General features: G+C 40.7%; 1 protein-coding gene across 1 annotated transcript; it reads left to right on the top strand.

Annotated features, from left to right (window-relative positions):
* Positions 1-8,882: 8,882 nt before the first annotated feature.
* Positions 8,883-10,271, top strand: LOC129724151 (uncharacterized). The gene is made up of 3 exons (XM_055678809.1): positions 8,883-9,599; positions 9,663-10,010; positions 10,066-10,271. The coding sequence occupies exons 1-3, from the start codon at positions 9,541-9,543 to the stop codon at positions 10,229-10,231; spliced, it is 573 nt and encodes a 190-aa protein (XP_055534784.1). The 5' UTR covers positions 8,883-9,540; the 3' UTR covers positions 10,232-10,271.
* The last annotated feature ends 5,034 nt before the right edge of the window (positions 10,272-15,305 follow it).

Here is a 15,305-nt window from a genome sequence, read left to right as displayed (position 1 = left end):
CCAGTTAGGGGAAAAACCAAATTTTGGCTGAACTTTTTTCGAGTACTTTGCATTCGGTCGGCTGATACAGAAAAACATAAACCTCATTATACCTACCATGTCAATACAAGTGCTGTTCAGCTCGAAAAATCACGAACTTAAAGCTCGTTGTGCCGAGTAGCTAGAAATGTCACGTTCACCGCGCCAAAAAGGATTTATTGCATTAACGAAAATTGTTTACTATCAGAAATCATGCTCTGGCTCGCGTTGTGACCTCTATGACCGTTTTTGTACAACGCGGCCACTTGAAGTTGACTCATCGGGTCACTCTCAGGTGACTAATCGAGCTGGTTCGAAACGGTTGGCGATGCTGTCTAAGCGATATAGTTCTATACGTTTGCTGATTGTTCAATTTACCTCGCTGATTGGTTGCTACGATTGATATAGCAAATTTGTGCTTGTACTGTCATTACATTTGTAGTTAGACAATGAATTTGAATGAAAATCATGGAGAATAATTTGATTGAATTTTAAACCCTACTAATGAGTTTGTTCACTGCGCTGAAAGCCGAACGAAAATTTACAAGACTGTACTTTGCGGATATGCCTCAAGCAACATAAATAGTGTGAATCAGTTTATATTTGTTCAAACATCGAGAGGGAAAAAACCAGAGAATTTCGCTCGCATGTTAACAAGCTTATTGCAATTTTACATAATGAGATTTAAAGTAATGCAATTTTCGCGTTTGCTCGAATCATGTAGAGCAGACAGATGCAATCTTTGCAGTTTGAGCTTCGTCTTCGGATAGGATTCTACAGGTCTCCCTCAACCCCCAATTTTACATCAAATTTTAATACAAATTTTAGATCTCTTCAACATTCACGTTAGTAATATTTAAAAAAATAAATACGAGCAGAAGGTCAACAGTTAGACTTTTATTATTTTTTCTATGTTGCGAATGATAGTCTAAAATTGTAAGCCAAGGTTTGAAATAGGGAGTGGCAAATTTTACATATCTTTGGAAGCAAAATTGAATTTGTTATTTAAAAACAAAGAAATAAAAATACTGGCAGCGTAGAGGTACCGGTATATTATGTGAAAGATGTTAATACCTTTAGAAAACATAACTGTATAAGTTCATATAATGAAGTTCCTATTCTGATCATAGCAATTATAGCATCCTTATGTGGTTCACTCGAGACTCCTATGTTTTTTTTTCTCTGTGTGGACTCATAACTGCGACCAGAGACATTTGATCTATTGTGATTTTGCCCAGGTGTTTTCTGTTCTCCGCACTTCATGTTATTGGTAGTATCACTATTTAAGTAAAAGATACGCTTTTTATTTATATCCGTGCTTGTTCAATCCTACCAATATCACCAAAATTCAATTTACTGGAGGTATACCTCACCTAACGTTTCCCGGACGAACACATACGATTCGCAGAGATTCTCTAGGATTCCTCACATTGGATTCCTGAGCGTCCTTGAAAAGGATTCCTGAAAAAGAATCCTCAGGAATGCCCTGTATATGGCTCTAGGATTCTTGAAATAAGAATCGTGAGTGGGAATCCTCCGGATCGTGTTTGCGATTCCTTCCACGATTCCGTCACCGAGTTATATGTATCCTGGGGATGGATTCTCTGCGTGTTAGTAAGGGTTCTCTTCGGCCAGGTTCATTCTAAGAGGAACTTATTATGTCAAGAGGAAGGAGTCTTATGAAAGCCTCGTTCCTCATACCGACACCGCGTCACAATAACAATTCCTAAATGAAGCTTAAAATGCTTTACCTCTGATCAGTTTAATTATAAGTAGGACTTTTTTTTGTCAATCGAAACCTCGTTTCTCCAGCCATGATATATAGCAGCATATTTACAATTCCCTGGAGAGAACTATTGTACCTACTAAGACCAGTTTTATTACAACAGGGACTTGTTTTTATTAGGAGAAAAGTGAACAGGAGCACTTTAGAATTCAGCTTAGAGGATGGGTAAGTAGTGGAGCCTGAGAAAAAAGCCCATGTTGAAGGCCTTTGACAACCAAAGGACCTGATTCTACTAAGATTCTAACTCAAGACCACCCGCTTATCGAGCGGACAATCTGTAACCTTGCGGTTACGAAACTTCCTGATTCCTATGTTGACCAATTCACTAAAAATGTTAAAATCACACTTAATTATTTTGCTAAAAAGTCACAAGATCCTCAATCAATAATTAAATACTATATGGCTAAAACTTATCCAAAACCGGATTGGATATGATGTATTTTTTTTCAGGTAAAGGGGAATTTGATCCTGTTAAACACCTGAGAGACCAAACCTAAGATAGTGTGGGGTTTGACCCACTAAAAACCCTCCAGTCTTTGGCCCATAATACACCCCGGGACGACGCGCACGTGCAAAACAAGGACATACGAAGAAGATATGATCAGCAGTCTCCTCCGCATTCGCGCACTCGGGACACATGGGAAACCCCGCATGCCCAAACCTGTGTAGATACTGTTTAAAGCAACCATGACCTAGCAGGATCTGTGTCAGGCGAAAGTGAACTTCTCCATGGAGTCTCCCGACTCATCCAGGGACCACCGAAATAAGTCGGTGCGTCCATCTATCCTTCGAGGAATTGGACCATTCCTGATGCCATCTGCTCATCGAGAATGATTTTCAGGTACCTCGTATGCCCCTTGTGTCACGTTGGTCAAAGCATTCTACATCATCCCTAAAAGCTATGCTGATAGACATTTTGGCGGACAGAACGCAGATTGCGTCGTATGATACTGTACGAAACACCCTCGCAACCCTCTGGCACATGAGTCTGTAAGTACTTTCCAGTTCACCACGATACCTAAGTATGGACGAAACCACGCTGTCAAAAAGTTTACGCTTGCTGCCATACACCGATGGGCTATTCGACATCTTTCGAGGTAGTGCTGCAAAAGCCATTGAAGCCCTCCTGCAAGCATAGTTGACATGAATCTTGAATATGAGCTTATCGTCAACCATAACCCCCAAGAGCTTCAAAGATCGCTTTAAGGTAATGATGCAGTCTCCGATTCTGAACACCGCCTGTTGCTCTGATTTGTATCCAGTCTTCGACCTTGCGTATACAGTGCGCGGCCGTCAACTCGACCTCCTCGATTGGCTGGCTATAGACCTCTAGCGTTATGTCGTCTGCAAAGCCGACGATTACAACTCCTACAAGAAACTTGAGTTTCAACACCCTGTCATACATAACATTCCTTAACACCGGGTCCAAGATAGAACCTTGCGGAACTCCTGCGGTAAAAGGGACGCACTTCTCACCCTCCTTCGTATGATAAACAAGTAATCGACTGTAGAGGCAATTTTCCAGAATCTTGTACAACGATATCGGTACATGGATGTTCCTAAGAGTCCCAACTGGCGATATTGAACGCATTCTTCACGTCCAGCGTTATGATTGCGCGATAGCGTATGCCCCTTCTCTTGCGCTGGAGTACTATCTCAGCCGTCTTGTTGAAGGAGAGGATAGCATCCAGTGTGGACCTGCCCTTCCGGAAACCGAACTGATTACTGGCCAGATCGTTTACACCCTCCGTGTACCTCACCAGTCTGTTGAGGATAATGCTTTCAAGCAAATTTCCTGCAGTGTCCAGCCTATATGCCGATGGGTCCCCTGGCGATGAGTTACTTATTCGTAACCCTTACCTCTCCCTCGATCTCGACACGGCTATCATTCCTCACGGATTGGATGTCCGGCAGGTTGGCCAACCATCCTTGGTCTGTGTGATACTAGAACGTCGGACGTGAGACTCGACTTCTGGAGGCCAAAGACTGGGCTCGTGGCGTGGAAAGAGTCCCCCGATGATACGCTAGCTGGTTATCGCTCTGCAGGCGCCAGCGCGCCTTTGGTCTTGGCCATAAAGGTCGATCCTGTCACTCCACAAGTTCGTATTTGCAAATCGGAAAGGTCTAGGTATTTTTGAGTGTTCAAAACTTGGCAGCAAACTGGAAAATGGTGTTTAAAACCTCGTTCCTCCTTCCTGCCAATACTTACTTACTTACTTTACTTTTATGGCGACAGATCGTTGAGATCCTATGCCGAATCTAGAATATGTCTCTACAAAACTCGATCTTGGGTTGATACTCTCCAGTCTCCCCTTACTCCCGCTGCTCTGGCGCGTGCGAAGTCTACCTCGAAGTTGTCGGCCTCTATCCGGTTCTCTACTAAATATTGGTGCTTATTACGGGAGTCACTTCACGGTGCAACATATTTCACTCTCACGCTCACTTCACTTTTTTAGACCTATTCCCGATTCCACCTCAAGTGAGGTGACAAAAATCACCTCCGTGAAGTGAGATTGCCAGTGAAGTGAAATTGAGAATAGGACAAGTGAAATCTGGGAGTTTTCCAGCTCAAAAATTTCCCGGGAAGTCCCGGGAAGTCGATTGAGCTGAAATTTTGTATGAGGACATTTTTCTACAAGAGGAAACTTTTGAGCCCTACCGCTAAACGAAATTCGAAGGTCAATTTTTCCCTTACGTTCCATTGGCCGCAGCTCGAAAATGTGTAATTTTCAGGTGCTTATTACGGGAGTCACTTCACGGTGAAATTAGAGTGAAGTGAATACAATCCTATTACGGGACTCACGTAAGTGAGAAAAACGTCGCAAAGTGACTTCTGCCGTGGAATCTGGGTTATTATGAGAGTCATATCAGTGAAGTGAGAACGGAAAAAGCGACGTTTCGCGTGGAATTATTTCACGACCATTTTGAACGGTGGAATGATTCCACGAAGATGCCATAAGTCTTAAAGTTGATTGATTTGTGATCTAATGGTAAATATTGGATTTATTCTTTAGTAACGAAGCGAATCAGAATTTGATCCGTGCCTTAAAGCGGTCAAATTTTCATTTTTTTGCCCGATGAAAAAAATGCAAACTAGTTCAGGAAATTTGCGATACCGAAAAAAAACATTTTTTTATGCCGAATGTCTTAGAAATGCAGAACACGTCAAGATCTGGTGTTATCTAAAAAAACGGGAAAAAACGACTTTCTGGGACTTGGACATTTTTTAGCTGGGAAACAATTTCATTTCACTTGTCCTATTCTCAATTTCACTTCACTGTCAATCTCACTCTACGGAGGTGATTTTTGTCACCTCACTTGAGGTGGAATCGGGAATAGGTCTAAAAAAGTGAAGTGAGCGTGAGAGTGAAATATATTTCACCGTGAAGTGACTCCCGTAATAAGCACCCCAGAGAGCCGATTTTTTTCAGGAAAAAAAAAAGATTCGCCTTGTTGCTGGAAAATAAACCCCATATATATTACCGCTAGATCACAAATCAATCGATTTTTAAACTTTCATATCTTCGTGAAATCATTTCATCGTTCAAACTGGTCGTGAAATAATTCCACGCGAAACGTCGCTTTTTCCGTTTCCACTTCACTCATATGACACTCATAATAACCCAGATTTCACGGCAGATGTCACCTTGCGACGTTTTTCTCACTTACGTGAGTCCCGTAAAAGGACTTCATTCACTTCACTCTGATTTCACCGTGAAGTGACTCCCATAATAAGCACCATTATCTTTGCCAGTCGCTCATCCGCCATCCGTGCTACATGGCCAGCCCACTGTAACCTGCCATGTTTCATCAGCTTGACAATATCAGCGTGTTTGTATACTTCGTACAGCTCGTGATTCATGCGCCTGCGTCACACCCAATTCTCTAGTTTGCCTCCGAGTATTGATCGCAGGATCCTACGCTCGAAGACCTCAAGCGGTCGTCAATCGGCCTACTTCCACGTCCACGATTCATGTCCGTAGAGCGCCAGCGCCGCGGCTTCGGCTGAAACAGGCTCTTATATAGGCCAAATAGCATGTTTTAAATTGTAAGGTATATGATTCTGTCGACCGTGCTTGGGAAGCAATCGTATAACGACCAATCAGAGGTCGAATTTTTCGTTTTGACAAGGCTTGACTATTTCCAATAGTACAACAGTGTGAATAATAAAATTATAATTATCTTCTTTTGGGAAGAATCTTAGAAGATTTTCCAATCTATTGCTGCAAGAACGAAGGAAATCCATCGAATACTAACCGATTTATTAGCATTTGAAATTGGACATATTCTTCACTTTTTTCGGTTTTAGATTTTCATTTCACATCCCTATGCAGCCGAACTTCCTGAGAGAAGTAAAAAGCAAAGCCTTGGTACTACATTCCGATTCGGAACCTGACCTTCTGTTTATTTATACACAGATTCGCAGCCGACTGTTTAGTGTACAGGACAATTGCGGGGCTAGCGCTACGATCCTACTGACACTAATAGTCTCTCCCGAGACGAGACTCGAACCTATGACGACTGGTTTGTTAGGCCAGCATCGTACCTCGAGACCATCTGGGAAGTTTCCTGAGAGAAGTATTCTACTTCAAAAGATCGATGTTTTGCCTAACAATTATCATGGCTTCCATCACAGAACAGATATGCAACTTCGAACAAAACTCTGCAGCAAATCGGTGCTCAAGTTTTCGCATTCATTTTTTGCTGTTCCATCCTACATTAAGTTTACAGTGCATCGTTCGAACAGTTCGCTCCAATAGTTTGAACATGCACCAAAAAACTATTTTTTTTTGCTTTAATGACCAGGCAAAAAGGTGATCTTGAATAGTTGAATCTATCAAAATCAAGTTAAGACAGGATCGCATTCAAGAAATCTTTAAAGTGGAAATTCAGAAACAATTCACAATCAACGTCAATAAACTAAAAATCTTTCAACCATTCAAACATTTTACATACCTAACATTGCTAGAAATGCATATCAGACGCGCTGTACCAGCACTGCTTACGACATTAGGTACAATGTAAAAAATTATTGTCGTTAGTCAAGATATTCAGTTTTCAACTTGGGCAACAAGGAAATTCATTAAAAATATATCTACATAAAAACCGTTGCACGTATGCGGGTGGTACTGTACGTTTATCATGGAAAGGCACTCTCGCTATACCAGTACCGGGGAGAACAAAGGATTCTCTCGATGAAAAAGCGGCGAGAGCTTATAGAGTTCTTTTGTTGAATGAATGGAATATAAGCGTAATGAAATTTCGAGTGTAAAATGCATTCTCTCCACCGCTAGATGTCGATACTTTAAATAAAGAGATTTTGTCTCGTTTTTGGTTCTTCAGTTGAACAGATGTGCTTCCATGGTCTCAACTTGCAATCGTACCTTTTCATCAGTCCACATACCGTTTGCGATAGAGAATAGGCGTGGAAGGCATATGCAATAACTTTAACAAATTCCTGGCAATTAAAGAATATATTTTCCATTTCGCAAAATATTGGAACCAAACGGTTTTGAAAGAGTAGTAAAATAAAGTAAAAATGGTCAAAAAAACGGTACTGTCCCGTTCAAAACGGTACGTCTGGTCAACCTAATTATACATTTCTCTGGCCAGTTTTATCAAACAAGGGACCTGTTTTGTCAGGAAGTAATTCATCAGAGGTATAGTTCAGCGTGAAGGAAGGGCATGTGTTGACAATCATTCGAACCCAGTCTCTCAGAGCGGACACAATACAATATTGAAAGTGTATTCTTTCGCTTGCCATTCCATCGTCTGCTTTGCCTCGCCTTTTCTTATAATTGCTCATCATGGCAGAGAGGGTATGTAATGGTGTCCAAGCATCATTTGTCAACCTCCATTAGAATGGCAATGAGTGTATGGAAAAAAACATCATCGAATCGATCATGCACATCTTGTTCATTGGCCTAAAAGAATGATCCGTGCGAAATTTCAGCTCAATCGGACATGATTTAGGGTCGAAACATTACAACTTTAAGCGCTTCGAGGCACCCCTAAACCTTGTCCTATTGAGCTGAAATTTTGCACAGATTATTTTTTTGAGGTCAATGAATACAATGTACATAGTCGGTTTTTGAAATTTGACATGACCCTTTTCGTTGCCACTCTAACCTTCATATAAAACACTCTTATAACACGGTGCCCAATGAAGATAGAAATTTTGTTCATTCAGTAAAGCTTCACAATTTTACATTTTCCAAAACTTTGCCGAATAAACTATTCCTCTATTTCTTAACACAAAAATGTGAGTTTTTTTTATTTCTATCATAGAAAGCTTTAATAAACTTTTGACACTTTGAGATCATGCGAGTCATTCATACAAACAAATGTTCCGAAAACACCGTAAAGCTAGGATAATGCAAAAGTCACCAAAGAAAAAGACCAATGTGCACTGGTCTATTGTTTGGTTGTCTATTGCTACAACGATATCTTATCACAACTTTGAAACTTAATGCAGTGAATTTTATAAATATGAAGGGTTTTCGACCATGGCGATGTAACACCTCAAATAACTTCACACGTCGGCAGGATTAAATATGGTTCTTCTTGAAACTATAAAATGAAAAACCCTTTCTCAACTTTCCTTCCGTAAGTGGAAAATAGCCCAAGTTTATTGCTGGGTTTAATACAGAAAAAAAAACATTTTCACGGCTATAACTATCTATACCAACCCAACAACATTTCGATTGGGTTTAGCTGAAAAGGAACACGCGCATCGAAAAGTTTAATTTAGTGGCGACCATGAACAAGTGTAGCACCGCAATCAGGGGCGAAAAAGCGGGTAACTAAAGCTCCACAACTAGGAGGTGGCAGCGGCGCCAGGGGGGGAAACTAGTGCACTAACTCTAGACTATAATCAAATAACAGATAGGTACGCAAGGCGAGCCTTGCTTGCAAACTATTCTTTATAGGGTGCCCAATACTATGTACACCTAATTATAGATGAGTGATGGCCTGTGGCTGATATAGAAACAACAGCTGGGGTTGTCAAACTTGGTTTCGTGTGAACTCGATAAACCAAAAAAAAAAAAAAAAAAACAATCGCCACGACCGTTTGACACGCAAGGTGTGTTCGATTGGCTTGTTCAAATTGTTCGATTTTCGGTTCGTTAATTTATACGTTAGTGGATCAAAAAAACACTCATTTAAAAAAAATGCGGTTACTGTCATCAATAGCACTGCGAAAGTAAAAGAAACAATCGAAGAAGGCTTTTCCGCTGACTTTTCGATATAATTTCAACGCCATTCAACAACTTGTAGCTTCTGTAGCTGCTTGGTTAAGGGAGTGCAAAAGGCACCCTCGGAATGTTCCTGTTTTCAAGCACTTGTATCATTCCCTGGTCGGGGAGGAAAACTATCAATTGCAATTACCTCACTCCCAATCGAATGTTTCGCCTGAACCTGCCACTAATGGCACATAGTGTTGCTTACGATATTCTGAAACGGTGCCCCCGTGCCGGGGTGTTAGTTTTAGGAGCGAAGTTTAGTTTTACGACCTACTATTGTTAACGCGATTCCTTCACACTTTCTAGTCGATATCGGGTTCGAACTACAATCCCAGTTCCCCAGAAAGGTAGTTGGATTGTTGACTCTAGCCAAAGTGGATACCAAACTGCAAACGCGGGGTGCCGATTGTTCAATTTGGAATCAAGTAGTTTAGCCGAACAGCGGAAAAGGAGTGGAATTTCACTTCTACTCCAGTTGCCTTGGTGGAAAAAATGATGGCCAATGTTGCGATGACCGCTTGGGGAACGCACCAAAAAAGTGGCAATTGCAAGTAAGTTTTTTTAGGATATGCTGCAGATTCTAGTTCACTAATGTCACTTGGGTCGTTTCAAAGTACCGCTAATGCTAAACTTGCGCGTTCCCCGAGTAAATCCGGCAGTGGCAGTGGTCTGTTCAGCGAAACGCTAACGGCTGCGCTGGGAAACATACGGAAAAGTCGCTTCAAGGAGATAACCGAAGAACTGAGTCAGCACATCAATAAGGAGGAAAATGAGGAACCGTACCAGAAACCGTTGTTCAACACGGATAAGATACGACGTATGATGCAGCGAATCATCGAGCGGCAATTCGAAGTGGACGAAGAAGAACAACGGTACATCTATGATCCGTCCAAGAATCTCAAGATGTGCCAGAATATATCCAAGCAGATTAAGGACCGTGTCAAGCATATGAATTATAAGCGGTTAGTTTTCGTATTGATTTGGATAAGCTTTTTCTTAATCTTCTCACACTTTCAGACATCGGATTATCAGTTTGGCTACGGTTGTGGAGAAACAACAGCAGGGCATATATTACAAGATGAAGTATATCCTTGATCCGAAAATGGACAACTATATTCGGTATTACCATGAAACACCACACTTTTATGTGGTTGCAACCGTTATTCTGGTACATAAGGATTAGTGCAGTTCTGTGATGTGCATATTTAAATAGTTTGTTGAAATAAAGTAGAAATCAACTTTAAACTAGTTATACTGGAGTTACCACATGTCTTTGTCAATGAGCATTTTCCGATCAGAAGAGCATAACTAAAAAAGTAGAAGCGCAGCCGGACACTATTAACTAATGCATTGTTTAGATTGTTTCATCAATGAGTCATAAACTATACTATTGCTTGCTTAAATCAAGAAACTCTTTATTGAATTAACGCTGGGAGTCTACTGTTTGAAAGTAATACAATACTTCGCAGGTTTTGTACCGTGCTTTAGTACAAAATATATGGCTATGATCGGGAGCCTTCACGTGGTTGAGAAAAAAATCATGTCTATCTATCAACCTTCTTCAACTGGCATCAATCCCCCTACTTCTCACGTGCTATTGAAGTGCTACTGGCTTCTAATTCGCACATAAAAATACGATATCACCGACTGAACAGCATAAAAAAGCATTTACTTCCCAAGTCTACCGCTTAAGACCTTCCGAAAAAATGATTAATCTTCAATTACTTGTTTAGTTGCCTTGAGAAGGGCAGTTCAGTGTTGTTAGTCTCACTCATAAACAGCATGCAACACCTCAAGTGAGGTTCTCGTAGCTGCCGATATCGCACACTGGAGCATTCTCCATTCAAGCTATTTTTCGTTCTTTCTTGCTGTCTTCCTTGCTCGCATTCGCTCCCGAGATTGTAGTCCCCTTCTCGCGAGCACAATAAGCGGGGTAGAATTGATTCAGGATGCATTACGATAGTTGCGGAGGGACAAAATAAAATATTTCATATCCAGTTTTTTACGCACTAAAATGGCGGTCGCTATAATGCGTGTTCGTATTATGCGAACCTCTCTGCTTACGTCAGATTTGCGATTTCTGAACGATTGGAAACACAAATGTTGCCAGATATATTGTTCTTTTGATAAATTGTATGAAGACTTCAAACTGACGTAAGCAGAGTTGTCAAAAGGGTGGGTAATTTATTACGAACTTTGCATTATAGCGTCCGCCATCATGGTGCGTAAAAAGCTGGATAGGGTAACGGACTACTTCGGCTGGTTTTGCATTAGACTGCTATAAAAAACCTCACAAAGTAGTTCCATACCCTACACGTTCCAGTATGCGATACTTTACAGATTCTTTCCCAACGTGCGGCTGTCGGTGCACGAGGCAAAACCGGGTAGATGAAGAAAGCATTTCAATTTTCGAGCACAGTTTTTCAGGCAGTCCTCCTGGTCGAGCAATTTTAGTCGAGTACTCCTACTCGCTAGCAAGATCTCGCGTACTCTTTTTCAGTCGCTGAGTAGCAATACAAAAGAGTTTTTGCGTGTCGGTGCGTGCTTGCTGCTACTCAGGGGAATGCATGAAGAAGAAAGAGTATCTCGAAAGCGTGTGTGCAAAAGACTTTAGAAGCGTAGCATATGTCTCGTTATCAAGCAGAAAGGAGAAGAATGGTTTTGATTCTCGCTCGCTTTGCAACGCTGGGGCAGTTTGCTGTTCAAAATCTGATATGCTGATCGCAACCTTTGTGCTGCCTCGACAGTGGGGAAATAATGGCACTCTCACAACACGCACTGAAAAGAACCGCGCTGCTGCCGAGACATGTGACCAACCGGGAAAATGATCTGTTTAAGCCGAAAACAAATTCGGAAAGCCAGCTGATACTGGCATACTAAACTTACAACACTTCATTAAAAAGGATGTAACGTCTAAAAAGAAAGTATGGGAAAGCGGGCAATGCATGTAGTTTGCGAGAATGTGAAAATGAACGGAAATAGAAGGTGTGACTTTAGGCTTAGAAAAAATTTCCCTCGTCCAGACGGGACACTTATTTCAATGAAATTGGCCAAAACACCTTGCCGGAGACAACGGAGATTGCGGGTTCGGGCTGTTCAAGATTGCATATGAAAAAGGTGTAGCAATTTGGTCAGCTCGACGCTTAAGATAACATGCAAATTAATGATATTGTCATTTTTTGCGCTTAATGCCATATTGCCGTATTTTTCGCACTTCAAAATACGAAAAGAAAAGTGTGAAATTGACTGTCAGGTCCCATTCTACCAAAACTTAAAGTATGATATGTCTCAAGCCAGGTTTCAGAACCATTGGGCAGGTTCACCGTGGCACCCGATTTTTGCTTTATTAACCTCGGCAAGAGTGAAAAGCTTGACTGTGGAGTGTGCTCATAGCGGTTATCAGGAATTTCTGATGGTACGCTAAATTTTAAATGATGCGCCGATAATTCTTGATTCTTCCGGAAAGCTTCATGTTTGAGAACTAAACATTCGTACACATTATTATCATTTACAGTTGTGCACATGGAAAAAAATGTTTCACCATTAGCCAACCCCCCCCCCTAAAGCTGTCCACGTGGTATGTGGATGGCCTCTAAGCCAATAACCAGCCAAAAGTAAGCGAAGAAGAGCCTTGTGAGTGGTTAAATTTACACAATTTAAACTCCATTTGACCAAGCTTAATATTGTGGAGATATTCCAATTATCACAGCAAAGTCTTGGGCAGTGTTTCAGCTATCGATCAAAATATTGGTATTTGAAATCCAGTCAGTTTAAGCATTTGAAAAAGACATCATAGCATCTATTACCGCTACTGTGTGCAACGCAGTTTAACCATCGAGAAGTAGGTACACAACCAAAGCAAAATGAATGATTGGTTTTCGTACTTCCACTATTTAATAGTGAGCAGAAAACAAGAGAAGGGGAAGCGAATCTATGATTGGCTGAAAGAACTAAACTGAAATTAATAATTTCCAATTCAACTTTTCTCTAATTTACCATCGCAAAGATATACTGATTATTATACTAAAGCATCATCGCGGGGAAGAAGGCCGAAGCCTTCAACCGGCAAATCGAAACATTTGCTGCTATCGCGCGTTGCTGAGATATGTGACCAACCGGCAAGTGTTTGTTTAAGCCGAAAGCAAATTCGAAAAGCCAGCTAATACTGGCACAACCCGCTGCTGCTACAACACAGAAGTAACATTGTTACGTTTTAAAGTTATCTAATTGTAACATAACTGGTACTAAAAAAATGGTAACTTTGTTTTGTAACAGTATTTAACGTAACTGCAATGTAACAAAAATGCTTTACTTGTAATGTAACGAAATATCCTTTTGGTAATGTAATTGTTACGTTGCGATTGTTATTAATTATGTACATTTCAAGGTTATCAAAATGTAACGTAACACTCATCTAAATTAATAGTAACATTGTAATGTTGGTGTTCCATGTCAAGCGCATCAATATTGTATTTGAAATTCAAAGTATAGTAAACACAGTCAGTTTTTTTTACGCGGGGATACGTTCCAAATTTGTATGAAACCGCGTAAAAAAACAATAAATTGAGTTAAAAAAATAATGTAGAAAACCGTCCCACAACGTGCGAACTTTGATTGAATATGTTGGGGGTCAGTCAGGGATTTTCAGTATTTGAACCGAAAATTGTGATTTTATTATTGAAAATTTTGTCCTAAAATGGAAAACGTGATTGGAACGAAGTCGATATCTTATACCATTTTTTAGTTTTTGAAGAAAGCAACCGCGTAAAAAACCTGATTGTATAATGAAAACATTCGAGGCTGCCGAATACTGCTGGTTACCTTACCATACACACCGGGACGTATTTCTAGGCGGGACAATTTGTTCAAACGCGGAACTGTTCCGCGAAACGAGGGACTTCTGGTCACTTTAAATTATGACCAGTATTTCTCATGGTCTGAGATTTCGAAATGTGAACGTGTAAACTACAAACCGGAAAAGGTTTGACTTCCGCTGAAACGCTACAGATTACCGTAATATATAAAGAGTGGTTTTTTAAAAATTTGGTTTTTCTTTAAAAAAAAACATAAAAATTACAAAGCTGTATGAAATCTTTATTTGAGCCGATAAATTGGTTTATGCCATTTACTTTTTAAAGATAATTTAGTTCAAATATTGGACACGGCTACGTTTTAAATGGTCCATACGTAAAGTCCAATTTTGGGTAACTTTTTCGAGCATTTCGGCTGGTATCTCGCGAATAACGCGTGTAATGTTGTCTTCCAAGGCTGGAATTGTTGTTGGCTTATCCGAATAGACGTGGTCCCCGTGACTCTGTGGTTAGCGATGTCGGTCGGCTCGCTCTCCCACACGGTTGTGATATCGGGTTCGATTCCCGATCTAGTAGAGGATCTTTTCGAGCTGAAAATTTTCTCGACTCAGCACTGGGGCACGGTGTATCGTTGTACTTATCCCACACATGCAAAAATGTGCCAAAAAAACAATATCGATAACGGATTCTCTCAACTAATCTAGTTGATCGAGACCGCTATTAGCCCCAAGGCTAAGCGTGCGATATTATTATATTGTTTATCCGAATAGACGAGAGGCTTAACGTAGCCCCACAAAAAATAATCTAGCGGTGTTAAATCGCATGATCCAGGCGGCCAATTCACCGGTCCATTTCGTGAGAAGAATTGCTCACCGAACTCATTCCGCATATGTTCATTGATTCGTGCGATGTGTGGCACGTTGCTTCGTCTTCTTGAAACCACATGTCAACAAGACCCAGCTCTTCCATTTCCGGCAAAAAAAAACTAGAAATCATCGCGCGATAGCGAGCGCCATTGAACACAATTTTGCGTGAAAAACATTTTTCACAGAGGGCGAATTTTGGTAATAAAATTCGATTGTTTGTAAGCGTTGTTCAGGCGTAAGTCTGTTCATGGTGAAATGGCAAACCAAACTGAGTACATTAGACTTTGACAGCTGTCAGAATTCCTGCGTGAACTGTCAAATCTAAATACACGTCAAATCTAAATACAAAACCAAATAGCAAAAAAATCACCCTTTAGGTATCCATTTCAAACATCTTTTCAAGGGGCGGAGAGAAGCTGCTCAATTGAAAACAGAGCTCTGTAACAAACTGACTTTAAGGAGGGGTGTTCCACAAAAAACTCTATTTTGTCGTGTCCAACGTTCAGATAGGACATCGCAGTTTTCAACAATTGTTTTTCTTTTAAAATTTTCCACAACTTTTCTGAAGGAAGCAATCTGA

This window comes from Wyeomyia smithii, chromosome 2, assembly GCF_029784165.1.
Source record: "Wyeomyia smithii strain HCP4-BCI-WySm-NY-G18 chromosome 2, ASM2978416v1, whole genome shotgun sequence".
NCBI classification, from domain to species: domain Eukaryota; kingdom Metazoa; phylum Arthropoda; class Insecta; order Diptera; family Culicidae; genus Wyeomyia; species Wyeomyia smithii.
Note: the sequence above shows the minus strand (reverse complement) of the source record. Positions and strands in the feature narration are given on the sequence as shown.